This window comes from Grampus griseus (assembly GCF_964374135.1).
Source record: "Grampus griseus genome assembly, chromosome: 21".
NCBI classification, from domain to species: Eukaryota; Metazoa; Chordata; class Mammalia; order Artiodactyla; family Delphinidae; genus Grampus; species Grampus griseus.
This window is the reverse complement of record NC_139015.1, coordinates 25,062,754-25,089,546: the sequence shown is the minus strand read 5'-3', so window position 1 is coordinate 25,089,546 and position 26,793 is coordinate 25,062,754. Positions and strand designations below refer to the sequence as shown.

Genomic DNA, 26,793 nt, shown 5'->3' with positions numbered 1-26,793 from the left:
AAGATGAAAAGATTAATACATTCTAATAACCAAGAGTCTGTTGTCAAGCAGGTTGTCCCATCCAAAAATACATTTTCTTTCAAGATGGTATGCTAGTTTCCTGGTTACAATTCAATTAATCAGTTCTTTTTATAGTCATCTAAGTTTGCAATCTCCCAGAGTCAGATCTTTCCATATAAACAGAGGGTAAGAAAAATCTTAAAGCCCAGGCAAGGAAAACAAATGCATGGTTCCAGTATTAAGTGACTTGATGAAAACTAAAAACTTAACTAGTCACAATATAATGATCATAGTGGGAAACCACTAACTATGCAGAAAAATATTAGAATTACATATACATATTTTAATTTTTTCATATTTTATATATAGTCTATATATTAAATTATAGCCCTGTGTTATATTTCTTAATGTCTGCATGTATGCATAGATTAATACGGTGAGAACATGCAGTTATATTGCCTTATGAAAGACATACCCATTTTAGAACGGCTGACATAGCCTATACCTCTAGGCAATTTAAAAGGTGACATTTTGCCTTTTATTATAATAAAGACAAAGAGCGTCTGGATTTTAGAAGAGTCAGTGAGGGAGAGGGTAATTCTAGTATTTATGGAATAAAACCCTAATGTGCTAATAGGTAGATTGGTTTGGGAAGTAACACAGCAGACACAATTACTAGGATTGTCTCTCTTCCACTCTCGCAGGCTCCAGGATAAAGAAGAATCAATTAGCCCTCAACAGACTATGACCTTGAAGACTACAGCTCTGTGCATAATACGCTGAATATGCTGAGCCAGAGAGAAACGGAGAATCAAGTCCTGAGACCACGGAAGAGCATGGTTCAGATATGACAATGCCTTTTAAAAAAATTAAAGCTGTGACAGCTTCGTGCATGTCAAAACCACGCAGGACGATGAAAGAAAAGACCCGGTTCTTCTCTGACTAAGCGACAGTTTCTTAATGGAAGAGCAAAAAGGGAAACAGATTGCAAAATGACAACCTAATTCCAAGCTTTTTTTTTTTTTTTTGCTTTCCTTTCGTTAATGGTTACAAGATTCTTAACCGACAAAAGCAACCACTTATGAGTGTTTGAAAACAAAGCTCCCTGGACCAAATCCCTTTCCAAAATAAAAGGAATACAGACGCACAATTTTTAGGATATTCGTGTTTTTGTTGTTTTCAGGCACTAGTTCAAAAAATTAACCCAGAGTGTGCCACACAGCAAACCCTATAGGCAGTAAAGTGTTAACCAACTGTGTAGCCCTAACTTTTCAGGAGAAAACTACTTCCCAGACAGCTTTTGTAGGCTTATCTCCAACGCACTGAGAACGCTGCAGCTGTGCATCTGGCCAGAACCGGCCACTGTGATGCTTTTAGGCAGCAGTAAATCTTTTCCACTCAATAGAAATGCCAGAAAAATCAATGTCCTGGTTTGGAAAAAAGACAAGAAACTGCATGGAATGTATAATCTATTAAAACACTTAGTAGAAGAATTTACCTTAAAAAATAATTTCTCAAAACATCACAACATACTTTTTAACATGGTCCTAGATCAGGAAACTGTGCTGGAGTTTTCTTTGTTTGCCTCTGATGACAAAATTACAGGGTTTAGTTGAGTTTTTCATAGGGTCCTCTTTCCTTTTCTGGACAGCTAAACCTATTCAGGCACATGTTAATTAAAGACTTAAGTTGAAAATGATAAAGACAAAGAAGTAACCTTGTCTTCATGGTGAATTGTGCTTCTCTTTGCAAGATCTGTACTTGCTTTTTATAGCCTGTCATTTCATCTGGGTATTATTTCCCGGTCACTTTGCCAGGTGGGAAGAGGCGGTGAATACAGTGATGGCTGTCAGACCTTTAATGACACTTCAGGGATTTGATAAAGATACAAAGCAGTGTCTGCAGAAAGGAGGTTCTTCCCTAACTACACCTGAAAAACAAGCCTCTTTTTTCTTTAAATCTTTGCCACAGAAACTCATGTGTATGAAATGAGCTTGAATCACAAGCACAAATGAACTTTTTCTGCGTTTCTAGAACACACGGCTCTCCTTCATACTGAATATATCTGAAAAAAGATGTTTGTGTTCTTCATTACCATCTAGAGGGAACCAGAAGGGGTATTTCATCACCGAATCCTTACCCTCAACTCTCCTTTAACTCTAAGACGTTTTACACACGTTATTCAGAACCAAATTCTCTGATCCTTTACTTGTTTCTAAGTAAATAGTCTCAATGGTGAAAAGTGATAGAAGACAGAGAAACAAAAATAAATTAGAAACACTAAAAAAAAAAGCTATAGAAAACTCCTCTTCTATAATGACGTTTAGAACAATCTGACTGGTCATGGTTTCATCCTTGACAACTTTTCCATTTTAAAGCATTGCAATGACCCAGAACAAACAGCAGTATATCGCTCTGTATTGTTTTAAGAGCGTGGCCTCTCTTTACTCAGGTGACGGATAAAAAGGACACATCTAAAACAAAAAAATGATGTACCTTACTAATGGATCTTGTACTTTTTAATGACTGTCAAGGAAGCTACTTAAACATTGGATTACAGAAAACAAAACTAATTGGACAAACCATAATGGAAAAGAATATGAAAAAGAGTATATATATATATGTAGATGTATAACTGAGTCACTTAGTTGTACAGAAGAAATTAACACTGTAAATCAACCATACTTCAATAAAACTTAAAAAACCTAATTTGGGAAAATCCTTTCATGCAGATTTGTACCACGTCCTGAATAAAATAAAACTGCCCCATAATAAGGGCTCAGCAACTCAAACTACTATCTGAGCACAACAGCAACCGTCTGATACTGCTGAGAGGTGAGTGCTATAAACATCTAAAGATTTCTTGCGGTATCAGGAAGAACCAATTAAAATACAAATGTGGGGAGAAATGGTTTAGGGAACAGGAAGAAGAGATGGAGAAAGAGAACAGGCAGCTTGGGCTGGCTGGGAGGCAGAGGGTAACAGAAAGGTGAGGAGAGGTGATCGGAAGTTTATATGGGAAAACAAAAAGACACAGGATCATACTCACTGCTGTACAGAAGTCATGTTTATATATATATATATATGGATGGTCTGATGTTTTAATCTTAAAAAGTGTTAGAAATCAGTGGAATGTAACTGAAATTCAAGCATGGCTCCCAGACGCTGAAGTTTTGGGTTCCCCACCCCAGATTTAACAATCCAGGTAGAGGGAGTTGCTGCTAGAGCATCAGTTCTAACCAGCAGTTCACACGGTCTTTTCACTCATCTTTCCACGCCACCCCGGAGCATCCCAGTCACATGATACACTTAAACCAAACCATGCCATTAAAATCCAAGAAGAAAAGGACACAGCTACACACTCTAGAGAACACTTCTGAGGACCTCAAGCCCACCCCTCTCCTTTACACATCATCATCCGTCTGTCTCTACTTACAAAGTTTAGGAGCAGTCTGGAGATTAGTTTCTGTTGCTTGTGGCTGAGTGGCTGCCTTGGGTGTTCTCACCTCAGGGTTCCGAGTGGGTGAAGGGAAGGATGGAGCAGTGGATGGCAGGAAAGAAAAAGCGAAAATACGATTCTTCGGGGTTGGTACCGCTGAAGGCTCAGAGGACACAACGGCATTGTCAACTTGCACTGTAACTTGAACCTCAGTTTCAGAGTGAGCCCTAGAGACAGGTGAAGTGTATGCCTCAGATGATACCCACACAGCTGAGGCAGCAGTTGGATCCAGAGAAATAATAGGGTCCTGGCCTAACCCTCCGGGGTCAAGGTGAGTGGGAGAGTCATACTCAAAAATCTTGTCCACAAACACCCACTTGAGGCCGGCGATGCAGAGGCAGAGGCTGACTAGGCAAGCCAGAATGGGGACGATGCAGATTTTCTCTGAGTTGAGGCAACCTCTCAGGCGCTCAGCTTCCAGGCAGACACAGCAGGGAACAGCCAGGCCCACGAGTCCCGGGGACCTGCCATCTTCGGTCTGGGTCTCCGGCATGTCTTCTGCTGCCGGAAGCCCATCCAGAGATGGGTCTGCACTCAGCTGAGTGGAGGGGCTGGAGGACCTCTCAGCAGCTGCCTCGGACATGTCTGGGGGAGAAATCTCCATCGGCTCACCTCCAGAAGGCCTGGCCTCCCGCACCGTCCATTACCATCCCCCAACCAAATGATACAGCATCTTACAGGGGGAAATCGATAAGTCCTCCAAGTCCAGAGCCATTACCGAAAGCAAGAGGAGTTCAGGAGGAAAGCAGGCGGAGAAGAAAAGAAAGCCTCTAGCAACTACCAAATAAAAGTATATTGTAATTCTTTACTGCTGTTTCTGGGCCACTTTTGCAGTTCTTTTAAATGCTTCTCCAAAGCATCCCGGCTGGTCAAGAAGGACAGAGGCCAAAAGAGAAACCGAGCTGATCTGTTGGTCAGTTAAGTAAACCAGTAGCCCAAACTGAAAGGCATGTTTCTCACCTCGAGCATCTGAAACTGGGGTCTGCTCAGATGGAGAAAACAACTGTCATGCAGGAGAAGTAAAAGCAAAAGCAGGACCAGCGGCGGCGGCGGCGGCGGCAGCAGCGGCGGCGGCAGGAGAGGCAGCAGTGACAGTAGCAACAGCATCCTGTTGTGTTAACGCGACGGCTGAAAGGGGCTGAATCATTACAGAGCAGCAGGTGCCTGCCCTCCGAGCATCACTGCAAACAGTCTCATCGCAGAGGGATCTGAAGGCGAGAGCGCGGCCAGGAGGGGCGGTAACTGCGCTCCCCGCCCTGCCTCCACCCCTCACCCGGCAACCAACTATTCTTTGTCCTTCCCGAGCGCTCATTCACTTTCTTCCTCTGCGGCTCTTCCCTTCTTCACCGTCTCTCTCCCTTCCTCTCCCCTCCTCCTCCAAAAGCGTTCTCTCTCTCTCTCTCTTTCTCCCTTTCTCTTTCTTTTTCCTCCCTCCTCTCCCACCCGCCTCCCTCCATCCGCACTCTGGGGCTGCTGGCTGGTCTGAGTAAAATCAGTTATACCCAGCAACGCGGGACTGCCAGTGACTTCCTATTTTATCCAATTAGAAGGAATAAAGGCCATCAAATCAAAGAGAGGCTGGCAGGCACCAGTTAAGCTTAGTCCCCATGGCCCCCAGCCCCGTTCGCCTCCTTCTCTTTTTTTTTCTCCCTACTGAAGCTGCCCCAGTTTTCCACCCCAACCTTGCTTGCTCTAAGTCTTGCTGGCTCTCTTTCCTGCACCCACTGTTGGGTCAGAAAAAGCCAGCGATTGATGCTAGCAATCTAACAAAGCTGGGATGGGGCGCAGGGGGGGAGGGAGGGATGTAGGTGGGACCTTATGGGTTGGACCTGAGGCTTGGCAAAGTCTGATATCTGATTCCTCCCCAGAGAGGTAAGCTTTTCAACAGCAATTTCTTCCTGCCTGCTGCTGAGAGATAGCATTCCTTCCCCAGCCCTCTAATAAGTTTTGTACACCAAGAGGACTGTTATTACCTGAATTTTCAACCAACAGCGAGAACAATTTTTTTGTCTAACCATGGACAGCTCTGCCTTCAGCCCTTTTTGCAATGACCGGGTTAGACTTGGTGATGCCCAAGCGTGAAGTGCCGAGTGTATGTTGGAGGATGGGGTGCTAGGGGAGGGGAGAGAGGTTCATACGTCCCCACTCTGGTCCCCTTTAAATTTCCATTGCCCTGTCCCACTCACAGCAGTCCTGGACGGATGTCCAGCAAACAAGAAATGCCGGTAAGTAAGAGAGCTACAGAGGAAGCAAAGGCTCCCACTTCATCCTGAAATTAGCCTTCATTGTGACTCCACACTGTTGGAGGTTGAATTCCCTGGGCACTGTAATATATACCACATGTCTTCAGCTATAACCGCACTGCAAAGATTAAGAAGAGTTTTCTATAAGAGCATGCCTTTGGGGTGAAGTCTCAGTAGCTTTACCTTACAGATAATTTCGATGCTGACTTTTTTCTTTTTCCTTTTCAAACAGCAGTGGTTAAAAGACGGGAAGAAATGCACTGTACTTTAATAGAGTCCAGGCTGCCCTGACCCTCCAGTTCGTTGTGTGTCAGCACACGCGATACGCATCTGAATCTTTAATCCACACTTTACTGTGACTGGACACCTGAATGGTTTCCAAGGAACCATTTTGCTCACATATGTCAACAGGAGTCTTAAAAACTGTCTCTAAATCCATACTACATAACCATCATGTGAGTCCCAGAAGCAATAAAATTTAGAGCTTAAATCCTGAGAGAATCTGCTTTGAGCACATTATGTTTTGTATAGCACAATCTCCACTGCTTTGAAATATTTTTAAGCTCTGAGTGGGCATGAGGTAATATTATCATTTCTTTCAAAACTAAATTAGCCCGTAATTATAAGTGATTTAAAAGGTAGTAATATCTTAAAATGTGTTTGCAGTACTATCACTAACAACAATGACAAAAGCCTGAAGCAGTTTGCATAATTGTAATTATGACTCTGACAAACTTATGGGCAAAATGAATTATCCTTAAGTTCATCTGTATATAACCTGTACTTACATACCAGTAACTGGTACTTTAAAATAATTCATATGCCTACTTTCTAGCTTTAACTATTTGATTTTAAAGCAGAGATTTTTCTTAAAGATTCTAGCAATGGACGTGAAATTTCACATCACAGAAAATCTATATAGAGGCAATTACAGTATTCAAACTGAGAGGTATTAAGATGTTAATTATCAATATTCATGTAAATTCTCAAAATCAATATAGGCAAGTAAATATTTGTGCTAAATTAGAATAATTTATAATTCCTTTAGATATCACCCAGGTTAAATTTGTGGTACTTAACTCCTCAATTCTGCCCCAAACCAATATTTCACTCAAGTATAACATACTGGCATTTCACCCACAGCCAAGGTCACCTAGATTTCAAAGACCAAAATGGGCTTCAGGTAGCCCAATCAGGCAGCTAAGAGAAGACACTGAAAACAGTAACCTAGAGTTAAGAAGAGTGGTCCTTCACTTGCACCAATAACAACTACTCACCTCACCTCGATCATTAAGAACAGACGTACTCAGCAGACAAAGAAATTACTGGGCACTGCTCTAGTCGTCATATTAAAGGTGACCAAGACTTACAAAGGAAAAGAACAGATTACATAAAGGCTAGGACAGAACTTCGGAGACAGAATCCTGTCGGCTGCCACAGCTGTTTTTTTCCCCTGGACTACACAAATCAGACTGTGGGATGTGTATGTGTCCTCCCTGGAGATGCAGCCTATGAACACTGTGGCTTCTTGGAGCTAAGATCAGCTTGCAGGGAGCCAGCAACCTATAAAGTTGTTTCCCATCCAACTGGAAGGTAAACCTAATTGAGGAAAGGGAGTAGGACAGGAGGTAAAGAATAAAAGGAATTTTCCATTAGTTCTACCCTTGAGACTATGAGTCAGAAGTTGCCTTTATCCCTTTACCAAATCTCTATAGCAATAAAGAAGTGAGAACAGGGTAGTGTGAACAGGATTAGGGATCAGAATTCCGTCCAATAAAACATGCATGTTTGTAGGAAGAACTGCAAGTACACCTCACTTTAACCCTTTAGGCTCCATCTCCAATAAAGCTCAGGAACACCCATATTTCCATGTCCCTCTAAAAAATGAACAAAAGACAGATTTCCACTACTTTTTAAAACCACATTACCACCTCCTTCATAACAACAAAAGCTACCTTTTTTTTTTTTTTTTTTTTTTTCTGTACGCGGGCCTCTCACCGTTGTGGCTTCTCCCGTTGCGGAGCACAGGCTCCGGACGCGCAGGCTCAGAGGCCATGGCTCACGGGCCCAGCCACTCCGCGGCATGCGGGATCCTCCCGGACCGGGTCACGAACCCGCATCCCTTGCATCAGCAGGCGGACTCTCAACCACTGCGCCACCAGGGAAGCCCCCAAAAGCTACTTTTATTGAGCTCCACCATTGTGCCAGGCACTCTGCTAGGTTCTCAGCATACATGATTTCTGACCTTCGCTCATCCTGTATAGTACATATTATCTTGAAAATAATTTTTAAAAACTGGACTCAGGCAGCTTAGATAACTTAGCCATGGACATACAGCTCTTAAGCAACAGAACCAAGATTAGAACAAAAGTCTGACTCATGCTCTTTCTACTGAAAAATACTGTTTCTCGTTTTTAATCAAAAGAAGGCATCTCATTACATATTGCTTATCTATTGCTTCAACGGGAAAAATAAGTGAACCAGAAAGTGTAACCATGAAATAGGCATTTTAATTTTACCTTAATGTAGCTGGTAAATAAACTTAAAGGTGCCTAGTTTCCACAACAAGAGGCTTCTAAAATTCTGCCTAGGGATTTTCAGAAGTTCCACGAATTAAGCATAGGTTTTTAAAATATGATCTATTTACAGTTTCAATGGAATGAGCTCTTGCACAGTCTCAGTTCCTGGATTTTCCTTGGAAAGCTATTTCAGTTACATATTGCTATGAAACAAATTGCCCTGAAATAGCTTAAAACAACAACCACGGTGTTGTATCTCACTAGCCTGCAGTTTACTGGGTTCAGCTGAGTGATTCTTCTGCTCCATTAGATGTCAGCTGGGGCTGCAATCCCTGGAGGTGTAACTGAGCTGAAACATTCAAGGTTCACGCACATGACTGGCAGCTAATGCCACATGGCAGCTGGGAAGACAGCAGGGACTGTTGGCTGGTGCACCAACATGTGGCTTCTCCATGTGGCCTGGGCTTCCCACAGCATGGCAGCTGGGTTCTGAGAGGGTGCAGCCCAAGAGGGAGGAAGTGCGAGCTGTAAGTCCTCCTTAAGACTGACTCTGGAAGTGGCACGGGCTATGTCCACTGCATCCTGTTGGCTAAGCAGTCACAGTGCCAGCTGAGATTCAAGGACGGGGGAAATAAATCTTGATGGAGAGTGTGACGAAGAATTTGCAACCACCGTTAATCCACCACGGCAGTGAGGAAGTAAGTGTTAGTAAGTCAACCTGGCTCAAGAGGAGACTCAGTGACGTAGAATGGAATGCGGCAGAACAAAGTCAGAACACACGTATTTCTGATACACAATATTCCAGCTTCCTCCTAAGCCAGCTTCAGTGAAAGAAGCAATCCTATTATCATCCAATAAAAAATACTCAAATTCCTCTGCTACTTCAGGTCAAGCTAGGCGACAGCTTCTGCATTCATTTTATTTAATTATCAGAAATATTTAGCGTAACTCCAGGAGATGAAAGAAGATGAAAGAGGATGACCATAGTATGTAAACTTATTTTCTCTTTTACATTTTGTTTTTGGTGTGTTGGCTATTTCACTCTGAAAACATTTAACTCTGAAAAAGTTTACCCTTGCTCCTTAAGTTTATGGCTGAAAAAGTAGAATTTACTTTGTGGCATCTAAAACCATGACGACAGCAGTGATTTCATTTTTGGATTACAATCTTTGAAGATGACTATGATAAGTTGTAATGATTTATTCATTTGCTAATGAACTATGAAATCACGATTTTCACAAGAAAGCTTCAGGGCCTAAAAGGATCCCTAAAACTTGCTGCTTCTTATAAGAGAACCAAGTACTCAAATGGATCCGCTATCCTCCTCCCATCCGTCTGGAAATCTTCCCCATCTCACATCTCAGCTCCTCCATGGAGCCCTTCCGTGCTCCCAGGTCACAGACACAGCATTCCTTAACGCTACTTTTATTGGGGCACATCTTCCAAGGTGTTATTATTATTATTATTATTATTTTGCGGTACGTGGGCCTCTCACTGTTGTGGCCTCTCCCGTTGCGGAGCACAGGCTCCGGACGCGCAGGCTCAGTGGCCATGGCTCACGGGCCCAGCTGCTCCGTGGCATGGGGGATCCTCCCAGACCGGGGTACGAACCCGTGTCCCCTGCATCGGCAGGCAGACTCTCAACCACTGCGCCACCAGGGAAGCCCGAGGTGTTATTGTTTAACTATGTTACGTATATAGGACCGAAGGATGTAATTTCTTTGAAGGCCAGGAGGTCTATCAGTATCTGGCTATCCCAAACTAGAGCTCTGCTATCCGTTCAATACATACATTTTGTTTGGTTTTATTTTTAATTGCGATTGAATTACACAGATTACGGCACCTCTAATAAATTGGCAGACTTTTTTCATGACCATCTATCTATTCAAAATACCCTCTATACTCCCCTCCATTTTTTCAAATCTTTTAATGTCCAGTTCAGATATGTGCTTATCAAATTTTTATGACTGTTCCCAGATACTACGCCTTTTATGAATTTATCTTCATTTAGGGAAATGCTGTTACCCCAACTATGCTTAACTCTCAACTACCACAGATCATTTCAGTGGACGGAAAGTTGGGAGTAACCCAACATTTAACTGTTTTTCCTGTAATTCTCTCTTCAACCAAACAGAAAAGTTCTCGGAGGGCAAACCAAGTCCACGTGCTCTTTGATGCTCTTCTACATTACCCATAACGCTAAACAGCTGAGATGAAACTCAGTCACCTTACTGGGCAGGTACTTCTCTGCCCACTTTGAGGATGAGTCAAGAATCTGATTCTACTTTATTCTCACCCAGTGAAAATTATCTCAGAAAAGACTTTTTGACTTAATTGTAAGAATTATTTCGTGAGGATCTGTATATACTATTTGTTATTGACTCTGGGTCTGTGTCCTCATTTTGTAACAAGATGATCAGTTTACTCTGGCACATTTTGTTCTTTATAAGTTTAGATCCTTTGATTTCAGCTACAGCTCGAGACAGTAAATGATGTCAAAGGTGAGGATGTGAGAATTTTATATAGAAAGATGTTTTTATTAAATCTGATGGTTATAATGTGTTTACTTTGAAAGAACCTATTGTTTTCTCACTGCCCATAAGTAAAATCATTAGTTATATACAAATGGTTTATTTTGTTTTTAGTTTTACACGTCACCTTTCTTTTACAATGACCCTGAACATGTTTGAAACTAGACGGAGATGGTGGCTGCACGTCCTTGTGATAAATGCCAATGAATTGTTCACGGTAAAACGGTCCATTTTATGTTATGTGAATTCCAACTCAATAAAAAAAAAAATTACACTGCACACTCATCATGGTTTCAGCTTCCCCAACATTTACTGTTAAAAGGAAAACATAGTCTATCTGACCACTTTTACTAGTGGACTGCACTCAAATAATGAGACTTTGTCATGTATAGGTTGCCCTTTCTTCTACAAAATCTTAGTAGGTCCTGTAGCATTGAATCTCTGACAATTATTAAGAACTCTAAATTGATGTTGATGATGCAATACTGCATCCCAGGGAACTCAGAAGCACAAAGATATAATAAATTGATGTGTCATTGAGAGTTTCAATTCAAAAAAAGTTTTATGAGAAAATGAGGACGACTTATAACTCCAGCTCATTTTATGTACTCAAAATATTCTTTCTCATTGCTCAACACCATTCCATTCCCGTATTCAGAATATACCAGAAATACGAGCAAAAAGTGGCGAGAGAGTGGCAGTTATCTGAACTATCTGTATTTTCAACAAGGTGTGCTTTGTTTTGAAATGTGTGATAAACTCATCACCGGAATGTAAATTCCATAAGGGCAAGCACTTGTGTCTGTTTGCACCACTCTATCCCTACTACCTAGAACATGCCTGGCACACAGAAGGCACTCAGTTAAGTATTATTGAGGTAATGCATCAAAATGGAAACTCTGCTAAAGAGGGATGTATAAACTATGGGAAAAATATCTTAAAGACATGGATATGCCGTACAGAGTTTTATTTGTGTGAATAAATGCAAATCCTATTAAATTACGCTGTGTATGATGGAAAGAAGGAAAATCATCTTTATAGTGACTACTCTGAGGTTATATGGCTGGATGGTCATTCATAATGTTTAATACAGCAATATATGTGGAATCAGTTGACTTGCACTTTGCTCTGTTTCATGAATATTCACTACTATAGGTTCACAGCACAGAGCAGCACAGCTAAGAGATAATTTGTTTGTTTTATTCTTAAATACTGTGGCAAATGTCACAAAAATACAAGGGATCATCTGTGTTTTTAAGTGCATGGACATGTATAATCTTATTTAAAGAAAATCATAAAGGCTGTACTTTGATGCAGTAAGAGAAATTAAACAAAAGGAAGAAATACCTCTGATAATCAAGGCTAATTTAATACAAATTCAGTAAAGTTTCAAAACATGGAAGTTTTTGAACTTGATTTATACTTAGGCACCAGCTATTTGTTTATAGCTCAGCTGCTGGTCAGCTGACTCTATAAACTGGTCCCCAGATGAATCAAAAAATGTAGTGTAGAGCACCTCACTCTTAACAAATGCCCTAGAAATTTGTTTTTTAAATCTTCTGTTTCAGGTAGAAACTGTTGAGCATGAGGTGGTCCACATGTGAAGGCAGTTATGAATTACTCATAAGAGAGTACCATCTACTCAAGAGATTCTGAAACATCATATAAAGCCACGTATAAAATACGCCTTCACAATTTACCTGAAATAAAGGAAGCTTGCGGAAAGGAATGGTCTGAATCGTTCTACTTTTAAATACAATCCAAATTTGTAAATCTGAAAAGACTTCAGCCAGAGGAAACCTGTTAACAATACACATTTTCCTTAGAGTCTACACAGTTCTCGCCTTGTTGCTGATCAAAAGAAAAATGTAAATCTCCACCAAAGGGGAAAAAAGGAGTGATAAAAATATATGCAGTTTCTAGAACTGATTTGGCATTCCAGAGAGCCATCTAACCCGTGCTTCCGTTGTAAGGTCATAAGCCTTACGATACTGATACAAGCGGAAGTATCCCGTTTAAAATCAAATACCAGCTCTATATTTTTCTGCTATTTCTCAGTCCAAGGGGTGGGAACTCTTTCTGCATTGTTGCAAATTTTTATTACTTTAAAACTATGAATTTGAAAGTCATAAGACAAAAATATCTTATGATTTGACCTCCCATTCAGAACTTCCTGTCATAAATCGTACCATGTATTGCTAGAGTCAGATTTGTTTAAGAATGACTTGTTTCTTTTCTCTCTATCTCTGAAATTATGTGGAGTGAAAGGATGTAGCCTTAATGCAAAGATGAACTGTAATCTCAAGAATAGTTAGATTTCAATTTTTTCATTGACTATTGGAGCTGGAACAGCCCTCACCCAGGAATTTTATCTTATACAAGAAGGAACAAAACAAAACAAAACAAAAACCAGTCTCCGAAGATAAAAATAATCTGCCTGGAGCACCAAAATTAATTTCAAAGTCAAGACTGGAATTCAGGGCTATTGCTTCTCCTCTTTCAACTCATTTCTACAAAGGGAAGCTCTTTAGTTATGTACTAACCATGTAGATATCCTTGAGTTACTGCCAGACAGTGGATGGCTTAGATTTTCTATCATTACCACCACGGGTTATCTCTATAGAAACATCTCACTTTGACCTTTTACTGCAACTGTTTCTACTTGGAAGTTTAATCTATATAATGCTCCCATGACCACTTTTGGTCACAATTCTACTGAATATTCAGACCCTTTTTCTGGAGGTTATTAAGAAACGAATATTCATATTTAGACTCATTCAACAGCATTTCATCATTAAGGGGACACACAGAATGTGGGCTCTAATTGCTTACATGAGAAGGTCCAGAATAAAGAACCTAGAGATTATCATACTAAGTGAAGTAAGTCAGACAGAGAAAGACAAACATACGACATCACTTGTATGTGGAATCTAAAAAGATGATACAAAGGAACTTATTTACAAAACAGAGATAGACTTACAGACGTGGAAAACAAACTTATGGTTACCAAAGGGGAAAGTGGGGGAGGGATAAATCAGGAGTTTGGGATTAACATACACACACTACTATATATAAAACGGATAATCAACAAGGACCTACTGTATAGCACAGGGAACTCTACTCAATATTCTGTAATAACCTACAGGGGAAAAGAATCTGAAAAAGAATAGATATATGTATACGTATAACTGAACCACTTTGCTGTACACCTGAAACTAACACAGCATTGTAAATCAACTATACTCCAACACAAAAGAAAAATTAAACTAAAAAAAAGAAGGTATAGAATAAAGAAACTTTAGTGAATGGAAGGGAGCTTATCCTCAGGAAAGAAGACTGTCACTGCAAAATAGGGATCAGCCCAGTATTACTGCGATGAATGATTCAAACACATACAATATCAAATGTTGTCAATATCTGAGAATTGGTGAGCCAGGCTCACATCCTCTTTTAATCTGGAGAATTAGAAGTCTGGGACACAGGAAGGAGTGACTGTCAGGAAAAGGAAAAGGAAGGCTTCTGATGACTGAGTCATACTCTGAAATACGATGACTAGAAAATGCCAGGTCCAAATATGAAGACTTATTCCAGAGAAACCTATATTCTATTTGTTGACATAATCCATCACCTATATATTATTTTAAACAATATAATCAGACATATACCTCATGCATGCTGGAATATTTGGAGGCAAGATGCATTCACATATGCAACTTACTTGAAATTGCATCAAAAATAAAAAGCTGATTGATAGATAAATGGATACACATTTGATAAAGCAAATATGGCGACTGTTAACCTGTAAAATCTAGAGATTGGGCATACATTGCTTACAAGTCATTCAACTTTTCTGTGTGTTTCAAAATTTCATAATGAAACGCTAGAAAAAGTTTAAAGAGACTTTTTCATGGCTGTTTCTGACTACCATATATGTAGTATGTTTTATTATAAAAACTCCTAAGCCGATGCCATACCAAACCAAATAATCTACCAATTCCACATTCGGTAACCTGCACTCAATTATTCTCCCTCCTCCACTGCACGCCGCCTCCCCACCCACCTTCCCCCACCACACTTACTTTAAGATGAATTCCAAAATTATATCAAGAATATAAGATTCACCATAATTTGAATCATTGTCTAATGACAATGGAGTATCTTTATACGACAAACCATTAGCTGCTGCAGAAAATCTAAGAGCTTTTCCTGACCCCACCTCCCAGACCATTCATTTATTGAGAAGGGATTTTTTTTTTTAATGTGATACTTCACTCACTAGGGATTGGAACATCTATGAATAACATGAATAGGGAAATTGTACAGTTCATTCTACTGACAAAATCAGAAAGGTTGGACAGTAAGCTTCAGTTGGTTGAGAGAAAAAAAAAAAGAATCCTTTTATTGTTAACGACACTCCCATCCTGAACATATCTTTTTCAAAGATCAACTGGTCAGTGGACACTATAAAGCCAAAAGCTCTGATGTGGAAGTTGAGTTTCTCCACTGCTGTATTTCCCACCCAGTTATGCATACACATATTTCATAAAACTATTAAATATTTATGACACAGTACAAAGCCCCTCTAAAAGCATCTGTATTTAACTAAATCATGTCACTGACAGCAAGAGGCATGTACAGCAATTTAACCTAGCAGGAAAAGTACTTCTTTTACATCTCACTGCAATGCAGAGAGTTTCAACCATATGCTTATTTCTGTCCCCACATACTGTCCGTAAGAAGGGAAAGCTTAACTTAAGTGGTTCAAAGGGCTTTTAGACAGGCTTTTCAAATGAAACATAAATCTTTTGAAGTGTTTCTCAAAAATTCTTTCCTGAGGCTTTGCCAGGACTCTGTCACTAGAGGTCAGACAAATAACCTATCCTCAGGTTGTCTCCTTAACCCCAGGTTAAATACCTGGATTTAGCCCCATCTTTTCTTATATCACCACGTCCTTCCAAATGTTTGCCGTAGTCTATCACTGACTGATGTCAAAGGCATCCAAAAAGTACCCATGTCCAAGTGCATCCCTCTCAGTCTTCCCTTTACCCACAAAAAGACTCCAAGTTTCAAATGAGCATATCAAAAGTTAAATTGTTAACCACTCATATACCTTAATATCAAAGAATCTGTTGAGACAAGTACTAATACTTAAGCGTTTTTTAAGGTACCTAAGCATTTGGTGATGCAAAAGAACAGCAGAGAGAGAGCTCTGAAATGGAAAAAAAAAAAAAAAAAGTGCAAGAGAAGGCAAAACATCTTTGGCATCTTAGGCTGAGCTACCTGTACTCGTGGAGACAGAAGCGTTCAAAATAACCTCTGGCTGGTAAAAAAAATGTGTTGAATGGGTACAAAAATAATTATTTTAGTGATATGTATGCTGTCAAAAAATCAGGGCTAAATGCTTGAGCTGTCCAACTCAAAATGAAATATTACTGTTAGTCAGCCAACATACAGCAAGTGATTAGGGAATTTGCTGCTCAGCATTTAAACTAACTTCTTTTCACACTCTGGCAGGTAAAAAATGGAAAACCTCAGGATGACCTGCTTCTCAAAAGCAGATTGCAGATTTTAAAGTCGTGGTATTTTATGTAACGAAAGTAACTTACATTTCTAAAGCCCCACAATATATGTTAATTTATCTACATATCCATCCTCCCACCCATCCAAAATAATGTTTACTAAGTGGCCGCTTATGTCCCTGGCATTGTGCTGAGGCTTATAGATTTGGTAGCAAGAAGGTAAAAGAAGTTCCACCCCATCATCTCTCTTTTCTCTGAAGTAGCAAGTGAGGTTATCTGCCGAGAGAGAGAAGGCATGATTCAAATTTTGAGCGCGGTAAGGTCTTAGTCACCTTGGAAAACAGATGAGAAGGTTGACTGTAAAAACCAGAAGCAGGTCAGACATCGCAGCAAGTATTAGATACACATCAGTCCTTCCTTATTTATAATTCTCACTATCAGGATCCTTACTTCTCCCCTTGAGAATTATATTTTGAAAGTGCATCCAATGGAAGGAGACTTTAAAAAAGTCATTGGAGGGTATTATGCTAAGTGAAATAAGTCAGACAGATAAAGACAGATACTGTATGATATGACTTACACGTGGAATCTAGAAAATACAACAAACTAGTGACTATAACAAAAAAGAAGCAGATTCACAGATACAGAGAACAAACTAGTGGTTACCAGTGGGGAGAGGGAAGTGGGGAGGGGCAATATAAGGGTAGGGGATTAAGAGGTACAAACTATTAGATATAAAATAAGCTACAGGGGGAATTCCCTGGTGGTCCAGTGGTTAAGACGCCGCACTTTCACTGCCGGGGCTTCAATCCCTGGTCAGGGAACTAAGAGCCCACAAGCCTCGTGGTGCAGCCAAAAAAAACAAACAAAAAAAAGCTACAAGGATATATTGTACAACCCAGGGGATACAGCCAATATTTTATAATAACGATAAATGGAGTGTAACCTTTAAAAATTGTGCACCACTACAGTGTACACTATAACTTATATAATATTATACTTCAACTATACTTCAATAAAAAATGAATTTAAAAAAGTGTCACAGATGGCCTTCCCTGGTGGCGCAGTGGTTGGGGGTCCGCCTGCCGATGCGGGGGGCGCGGGTTCGTGCCCCGGTGTGGGGGGGGTCCCGCATGCCGCGGAGCGGCTAGGCCCGTGGGCCGTGGCCGCTGGGCCTGTGCGTCCGGAGTCTGTGCTCCGCGACGGGAGAGGCCGCGGCGGTTGGGAGGTCCGCGTACCGGAGGGGGAAAAAAAAAAAAAAGTGTCACTGATAACATAAGAAATGATTTTTCTGTTGAGCTCTACAGGACCTGGACCCAAACAAGACTGAAGTGGGGCGAGAGAAGGAAGAGAAAAGAACACGAATAAATACGATAATGAGAAGGTTAAGTTCACACACACATCACAATCTCCACTTTGGACATATTTACTTCTCAAATCAGTGTACCTTTTTCTTTTTTTTTTTTTAATTTATTTATTTACTTTTTCATCTTTATTGGAGTATAATTGCTTTACAATGGTGTGTTAGTTTCTGCTTTATAACAAAGTGAATCAGTTATACATGTCATATGTTCCCATATCTCCTCCCTCCTGCATCTCCCTCCCTCCCACCCTCCCTATCCCACCCCTCTAGGTGGTCACAAAGCACTGAGCTGATTTCCCTGTGCTATGCGGCTGCTTCCTGCTAGCTATCTACCTTACGTCTGAGTGTACCTTTTCCTGATGCTAGAATTTAATTTGCAACATCAGGCGATCCCCTTAGTTATGCTGTGTGGCTGAACTCTGGCCACGATGAAACCAACCTATTCAAATGATGTTGCCGGTAAGTCCATGAATCAAAGAACTTTAACCTACTACACACCGTAATGCCCCTCTATTGTATACTGATTCTAATATGAACAAGATGAGGGAAGAAGACATGCCATAAACCCAGAGATCAGCAGGAAAGTTTACTTTCTCTCTTTCAAGTATTACTTGGAAGAAATTAAATCAGCATTGGGAAACATTGTGTGTTTACAGCAAATTCAAAATTATCTATATTAAAATGAAAAGGGAAAGTTTGGTCTTTAATGACTCTTCTGCCATCGATTTCCCACGTATTTTTTAAAATGTGCCTTTTCTCAGTTTTTCCAGATCCGTGCTAGGTTGTTCTTATCCCTGCTGGCTTTGAGAACTTCATTCTTTCATTCACTTATTGTTTCCTAAGTGCCTAATATGCGCCAGGCCCTGCACAAGACTGAGAAAGAAAGAGGGAAGGAGGCTGCAGTGGTTCCTGCTTCCAAGGTGTTACATAAGGGACTTCATTTTCCTAATCCCACTCTGGCACGAATGCAAATACTGCAGAAGTGAGAGTCCATAGTCTTAGAATAGATTCTATTTGTGTGGTAGACACACTGTGGAGTGATTAAAAAAAAGAGAGAGAGAGAGAGCCCAGCAAGAAATGCTTTTTGTTGTATATGCATGTCTAGGTTTCTCAGATTTTCCTTCACTTAGGATCCAGTTACGAAAACATTTACTTCTGAGAGCGTTCTGTTTTGACGAGTGATGGAAGAAGAATGCAGAAATTCATTTCCAGAAGGGACCATGTCCAGGCAAGAGGCCTTTAGAAGTACCGGACAATAGGAGGCAGAAAAACCTAATCCATCTATTTCCATTCTCAGAAACTATCAAAACAAAACACCCATCAAAACAGACTGGGCTATAGTAGAAATCTGATGGTGGGTTGATTTTTTTTTACAGTTCTTTAAAAAGTTTTTTCCTTGACTGTTTTTGGCGGGTGGACTAAAATTTAAAAATATATATATTAATACATTTTATTATCTTTTTGATGAAGACTTCTTATTTACTGGTGACGCCAATGCACAGTTTTAAATTTAGTTACCCAAATTTCCTGAATTATTAAGGAAACATTTTAAATGCATAGAAATTCTGACATTTCAAAATATAAACATCAAAAAGAAAAAAGTATATTACATACATACAGATTCAGATCTGAAGATTTGATTCAATAATTGGTTGCTTGTAGAAGCTAGTTTAATCAATAAAGAAGGTCAACGAGATTGAAAGAAAGAAGTATTAAACATTTTGACTAACATTAGTTCTGGTAACTACCTAGGCTCTGCAAAATCACTGACGTGGCAAGACTAAAGATGACCAAATAAGCTTTACTATTAAAGTTATAAGTCATCGTCCTCATAAATATATGAGCTGTTCAAATATGAATTGATGGTAATTAAAGAAACCAACAATAAAATGATCAGAATTAATATCTTTTATCAAATTAGAAACATGATTTTTCCTTTTTTCAATTAATTCTGATGAAAATATACAGAGCAATCCACTTACTCAACATCTAAATCAATTTGAATTTTTTATCCTTACAACATAATTTTAATGCTGAACACTGTCATTCTGTGAATTTCCAATAATGGTATTGCATATCCAATGAAGAAAAGGATATATATTGGGGTGGAACTTTCTTATTTTATATTAACATTGAAGGTGCATTTGAAAGAACATTGCTGAAACAGTTTTTACTTTTTAAAACTGGTGTCCCTTGTTTAAGTGCTAATATCCCTTATGCTCAAAAATAAAACATTAATTTTTAATTCTATAAGTAACACGTGAAAGTTAAAAGTATGACGTATATTTCTTGCTTTGCTCTTAACATATTAACATAGCATTTCCCCTTCTTCATTTCCAATCCAACAAAGTGTTATACCGTCAAGATACCTGGAGCATCAGGTATTATCTTTAACCAACATCTCATCTCCTTATTGCTCTTAAGGACAAGTGTACACACACCCAAAAAGTCAGTGAATTCTGTGCAAACTAAAAGAGGTTCTTAAAATGAGGAGCAAATTAGATCTAATTACGGGTGATGGGAGTTTCGAAAGGTCCTAGATTAACATTACAAGCACTTTCCATGGTAAATTAAGCATGCAGTTTAGTCAGCAAAGATATTTTTATATATCTTGTTTATGTCTACTATAAACATCATAAGCATTCCTTTAGCATTTAACCCAGTGATTAATGCATCTATGATGGCGTCAGGTTCTAATTAGTGAGTAACTGCCTGCAAATATTTCCACAACTGTTCATCTCCCAACTCTTTTACCCTGACTAACAGAGACATGCTTACCAAAGTCTAAGGGTTCATGTAGTTACAGGAAACCAAATGCATTATTTATAAGGATGCACAGCCTAGAAAGTTCGGCTATGCCGCTTACCCTAGCAGTAGTAGGCTCTAAGCTATTGGCAACAGGAAGCTTGCCAGTGCATTAGAAAATGGGATTGAAGGGATCCCTGCCAAATAAAATAGCTAAGTAATAACAAACGTTAAAGAAGAGCCTTGGGGGTTGGTGGGAGTCCTGAGCTCACCGCTGAAGCACAGTTCAGATCACCAAGCTTTTGCAGTCAATGCAGAAAGAATAATACTAATTAATTCTCTGTGTCTTATCTTTCTTGAGTGCTTGCTTTTTAATTAGCTATACATTGTTTTTTATGAATGTTACTATAGTATCTGTATACAAATGAGAAAATTACAATGGCTATAAAATAGGTATGGTGCACAGTATCAGATTTCAAGTGTAGGTAGAATTAATTTTGTATTTGTACTGTCCACCCTGTTTATCAATCCATAATCACTGTTTCAGTGATTCTGGACAAATCAGTATTTTTTTCCCCTTTGATTTCAAAGAAAAAGAAACCTGCCACAAAAAAAGCCATAATTTCTTATTCTTTCTGTGTTCAAAACTGATATATTGCTTCAGAGATACCTGTCATGACTTTAAGTAGATTTTGAGATAGTGCCATTCAAGTTTCATTTTCTGTTTAATCATGGTCAGCAACTTGGAATTTACACCACAGTGCAACAAAAGGCTGCCGGCTTCAAATGTTAACAGCAGCAGGGGATGAGAATGCCATCTTGCCTGCGGGGGGGAAAACCCTAAAAATGGACAAAATAAGTCAATCTAAACACACACACACACACACACACACACACACACACAACTTACTGTAGGAACTGTTAAAAGCAAATAACCTTCCATATCAATCTGACATTGAAACAAAAAGCTATGGTTTTCATTCTGCATCTCAAAATTGATCTGAAAATTACCATCAAAATCAAGGATGAAGTAGTTGAGGCTACGTATCACATATTTACGCTTATTCTTTTCTTGAATAACCTTATTCTTCTCTTGAATTTAATATTTAATGCATATACCTGTTTATGTGGAGGAGGGGAGGCTCATGGTATTCCTTCTAAATGATCCAAGTACCTAACAAATATAATTTGTTACCAAAAACTCTCTAGTTTTAATGCCTTTTATCATGGTAAATGGGCATACATGTTTCTGTACCTTGCTCAGGAACCTGGATTCATAGAACTGATTTGGTCCAAGTGGTAAAAGTAGCCAAGTGGTAAAAGTAGTTGCAATGATCACATGGCCTTAGAGACGTATGACAGAGGTCACAGGGGAACTCTCCGAAGGTTTTTCTGTCACCCTCTCCCTCTACTATCAGTGCGTATAAAGAACACAGGACATGGGGTCAGAGAAGCTGGTGTGGAACTTGTTATATAGCCTTGACAAATACTGAATTGTCTGAGCCTCTCAGTTACCTCATCTATCTGATGGGACAAATAATATCTATTCTCAGATGAAAGTACCTGACACATGGTAGGTGCCCAGTAAAAGACATTGTTACACTTCATTATTACTTTTTTAATGATAATAAAAGAAAAATCAACCTTATTAGCGCCACGGCATTCCCTTACTCCCAACCAGGTGACTCTTCCGCACCACAGGGAGAACAGCGGCCAACCAGTTAATATGTACATTTTCATATAATTTGCAATAATCCCATCTAAGGTGAAACACAGTCTTATACATCACCATGTAAACAAGTATTTATCATAAAATGAAGAAACCTTCAAGATATAAAATCCAGAAATAAATTTAAAGTAGAAGTGTATGGAGTGTGAAATGCTTCTCAAAATGTTAAAAGCTCTAATAAATATGATTTAAGCCAATGTGAATTTTTTCAACTTTGATTTTTAAATATTTAAATACATTTTTAATGATTGAAGGTTTAGGTGGTTTTCCTATAATTACACATATGTACAACTTTTAGAAATCACAATAATCTAACTAAAAAAAATCATCTCACTATTAATGTTCATATCCGTTTAATAAATACTTCCTGGGAACCAGCATATTGATGTGTTATGGGAATAGAAACACAAACCAAAATTCCTTCCTTCAAGACCTTATATTCTGGTTTGGGAAGTGATGCACATATCTGTGACAATTGTTAAGTGGCAAGTTTGTTATCTGAAGAGCTAGGAAATCACCAAGAGAGTACGGCTGGGCCTTGGAAGATAATCTAACATCTGGGTATAACAAATCATAGAGTTTGCTTTTATTCTTTGATTAGACAAAGACTTTTTTTTTTTTTTTTTTTTTTTTACAATTTCAGAGCAACATTTTACTAGACTATACCCAAGTCTTCACTTCTTCTAAAAAGGTGGGAGAGTATGACATTCTTAAAATTATTGAGACTATAGCTGACCCTATTCTTCGTGAAGACTCTCTCCACCAGAAGCCTCTATTAGACTCAATTCTGAATGCACTTTTTACCCAAAAGGTCACAGCCAATATTCTAGAAACTTGAAGAAAAACAAAAAAAAACAAGCAGAAAATTTTACCATAATACTAGTTTCTGTGTGTATATATGTAGTGGATGTGACGTTTCATTTCTACTTTTGCACTAAGCTTAACAGTTTTGAATCTCAGTTCCCTTTACCTGCAATGTAAAAACATTTTTAAAGGTTCGAATAAACCGCCTATGTGTGCTTGAGTCACCTATTTCCTTCCTAAAGCTTATCTTGCTTTCACACAGCACAGGTTCCGGATGCGCAGGCTCAGCAGCCATGGTTCACGGGTGCAGCTGCTCCGCGGCATGTGAGATCCTCCCGTAGGAGGGCCCCGGCCCTCCTTCTATTACCCCTGAGAACCCGGAGAGCTATGGACAGAAACTAGTGATGAGAATAACTTAGGACACTTTTGTGATTTTTTTTTTTTTTTTTTTTTTTTTTGCCGTACGCGGGCCTCTCACTGCTGTGGCCTCTCCCGTTGCGGAGCACAGGCTCCGGACGCGCAGGCTCAGCGGCCATGGCTCACGGGCCCAGCCGCTCTGCGGCATGTGGGATCTTCCCGGACCGGGGCACGAACCCGTGTCCCCTGCATCGGCAGGCGGACTCTCAACCACTGCGCCACCAGGGAAGCCCTGTTTCCTGATTCTTTTAAAGCTGTTTGCGCATCAGCTCTAGAGGACTGTGTTGGTTTTGCCTGTCTGGCCCTTTCCCCCTGTTTAGGTGCAGAACCCTCCTCTCTGTAATGAACCCACACCATGCAGTTCCCATGGGGCTGAGCCTAGCGACCTCACTGACCCAAACACACATAGCGGTGGAGATCTGTCCCAGTCCCTGCCCAGCTGGAGTCATTACTCTCCCTGGATACAAAATTATTTTAGGGGTAAGCATATGATGCAAGCAGAGCCAATCAGATTGTTTCTAAAAATTTGCTGTTTGGATAAGAAGTGGACTTTCTCTTCTTTTTCGATTATGAGCCCCAAGGGGATAGAGGCTTCAAGGTACCAGCAGCTATCCCCCTATCAGACAGAGGGAACCCACTAAGAACAAAGCTAGCATTTGTAGAGAAGCAAAGCATACAGACTAAGAAATCATCGTATTATATCATGTGAGCTTCTGGATCAAACTGGGCCAGTTTTATAAGCCAATATACTCCCTTTATATTTAATTTCTTTGGAGTTGAATTTCTATCACCTGCAGTTGAGAAACTCCTAATTGCATCACCATCCATATTTCTTATTTCACTGATTTACCATGTTGTTCCTCTACCTTATTCCTTCCTTTTGAGGGGCGAGGGGGGCCTGTTTCCTATAGCATCCAGGGTCTTTTAATAATAGATGGGCCTCTATTCCCATCTTCCTAGTCCTCAGATCCCTAGATAACTTGAAAAAAAATGAAGAATGAAGAAATCCACCAAGTTCATCATTTATTTTGGTAAGTAAATTTATCAAAATCCTGCTGGCTCTGTTTTCCTAGATGCTTTCCTTGTATATGTCTCTCTGTCTCTAATCTCTTCAATATTTAAAAAATCTTTACATTTTGTATATATAATCCACCTCACTGCTCTATTCCTAATGATTAAAAACACTTACTGTAGTTTTAATACTTCTCTAAAAACAAGAAAAATAAAGACTTCCCTCTTGCAGCTGATATACAAAAAGATGGAAGATGTTTTTTAATGTTAAGCGGAATATTCCAGTAAAAAGCCCCCAAAAGAATAAAATACAGAGAAATAATTGCTCTAGGGCTGATAATTTTCTACTACTGAGTTTAGCTATCATACAAATAATATCTAGGATTTACAGTATTATGTGATAGGTTAAATAGTAATCAGCCTGGAATAAGGTCATGCCTCTACCCCAAACATCAACTACCACTGAGGAAGATTTCCCTGTTTGTTGAAGATCTGATGCCTATTAGCACAATCGCTCTAAGATGATTCCCACCTCTGTAAAGAGCATGTTTTGAAATAGATAAATTTCAAACTAACAAAGCCAAAGAGCAAGTCACTGAAATGATTCTAGACCGTTTTCTCCTCCTTCTATAGTATTAAACCTTTGAATTTTTTTTTTTTTTTTTTTGCGGTACGCGGGCATCTCACTGCTGTGGCCTCTCCCATTGCGGAGCACAGGCTCCGGACGCGCAGGCCCAGCCGCTCCGCGGCATGTGGGATCCTCCCGGACCGGGGCACGAACCCGTGTCCTCTGCATCGGCAGGTGGACTCCCAACCACTGCGCCACCAGGGAAGCCCAAACCTTTGAATTTTGTTGCTATTAACTAAGGGTTCTCCTGTCCATTTCATTACACCTTGTAGACTGTGGAGAGTATTTCACTTAAAAGCTGACTGCCTTTTTTTTTTCTTTTTTTTTTTTTTTTTTAAGAAGCCCTCTTCTTTCTTTCTTTCTTTTTTTTAAGAAGCTCAAGCTGCACGGATGGACCTAGAGACCGTCATACTGAGTGAAGTAAGTCAGGAAGAAAAAGACAAACGTCATATGATATTGCTTACATGTGGAATCTAAAAAAACGGTACAAATGAACTCATCTACAAAACGGAAATAGAGTTACAGATGTAGAAAATAAACTATGGTTACCAAGGGGTAAGTGGGGGGGAGGGATAAATTGGAAGATTGGGATTGACATATACACACTACTATATATAAAATAGATAACTAATAAGGACCTACTGTATAGCGCTCAATACTACTCAATACTCTGTAATGGCCTGTATGGGAAAAAAAATCAAAAAAGAGTGGATATATGTATATGTATAACAGACTCACTTTGCTGTACACCTGAAACTAACATGACATTGTAAATCAACTATACCCCAATAAAAATTTAAAAAAATTTAAACCACTAAAAAAAAAAAAAAGGAAGCTCAAGCTAGTTGCATGGATCCTGTAAGACTTCGTAATTAAAAAAAATATATGATTGAAATCAGAAGATTCAGGCTTAAATTTCTGTTCTACCACCTATGTATGTAGTTTTTGAATTTGGACATGTCAGAAATTTCTGAGTCTCACATCCCTCAACTGACAAATGGGATGAAATCTAGGTCACAGGATTACTGTGTGAATAAATGACTCAATATATGAAAATATACCCTGTAAAATATACAGTAGGATACAAATATCAGTTATTTATATATACATAGCACACACACATATTTGTCTGGGTCAAGAGAATAATTTTGGAAAAGGTTAATTTCAACTGGATACAAAAGGTTAAGGATGATTTAGTTATAAGCTTGATCAAAGGTTTTCTCTTATCCAGTAGTGGAATGCAATGATAGACACTGAATGCCTTTAGAAAGGCAGAACTGAAGAATTACATTACAGTTGCAGGGAGTACTGTAAAGGAAAATGTAAGACACATTCACATACAAAATGAGTGAACTAAGCATGAAGGTGATATGAATGACTGTGACATACAAGGCCCTACTCTTGCTTCAAGTCAGCGTATTGTCCTAAAAATCTGTAACTAACTCTCTAGGCAATCAGAAAATGGAAGTAATACCAGTTGGGCAATCGCCACTTAAAATTTTTCTTTTATTGCTATAGGATGCATGGCAATTTGTCTGTCATTCTCCACAAGAGACACAGCCACCACACCCTTGAAAAGACCGTGTTTATAGAAATCTGGAAACACAATTTGCATTCAATTAGAAGTAGCTGTCTAACGGTGACAGGATAGAGTCCATATTTTGCCACCAATAAAGATCTGAAATAGGAATGCCATTTTTCCAGCTGAAAGTCATTTAGGAAAGGTCTGGACAGTTCTGTCTACATTTAGAGTAGGTCAGTCAGTTACAGCTGAGGATGGAAGCA

At 39.4% G+C, this 26,793-nt stretch overlaps 2 protein-coding genes across 13 annotated transcripts in view; both read right to left on the bottom strand.

The window, feature by feature from the left end:
- NRG1 (neuregulin 1) overlaps positions 1-26,793 on the bottom strand; it is a gene marked incomplete at both ends in the record, with an annotated part of 1,016,643 nt that overhangs the window by 111,463 nt on the left and 878,387 nt on the right. For 4 of the 12 annotated variants that reach the window (XM_082680215.1, XM_082680219.1, XM_082680223.1 and 1 more), the window contains one exon: positions 3,437-4,103. The exons of the other annotated variants lie outside the window; for them this stretch is intronic. In XM_082680215.1, the coding sequence (XP_082536341.1) occupies positions 3,437-4,103 (667 nt within the window). Of the gene's footprint in view, positions 1-3,436; positions 4,104-26,793 lie in introns of those variants that run through there. 12 annotated transcript variants of the gene reach the window in all.
- LOC309839038 (uncharacterized protein) lies at positions 4,418-4,606 on the bottom strand (the record flags this gene model as incomplete). The annotated part of the gene is made up of 1 exon (XM_082680533.1): positions 4,418-4,606. One exon carries the CDS (start codon positions 4,604-4,606, stop codon positions 4,418-4,420), a length of 189 nt encoding a protein of 62 aa, XP_082536659.1.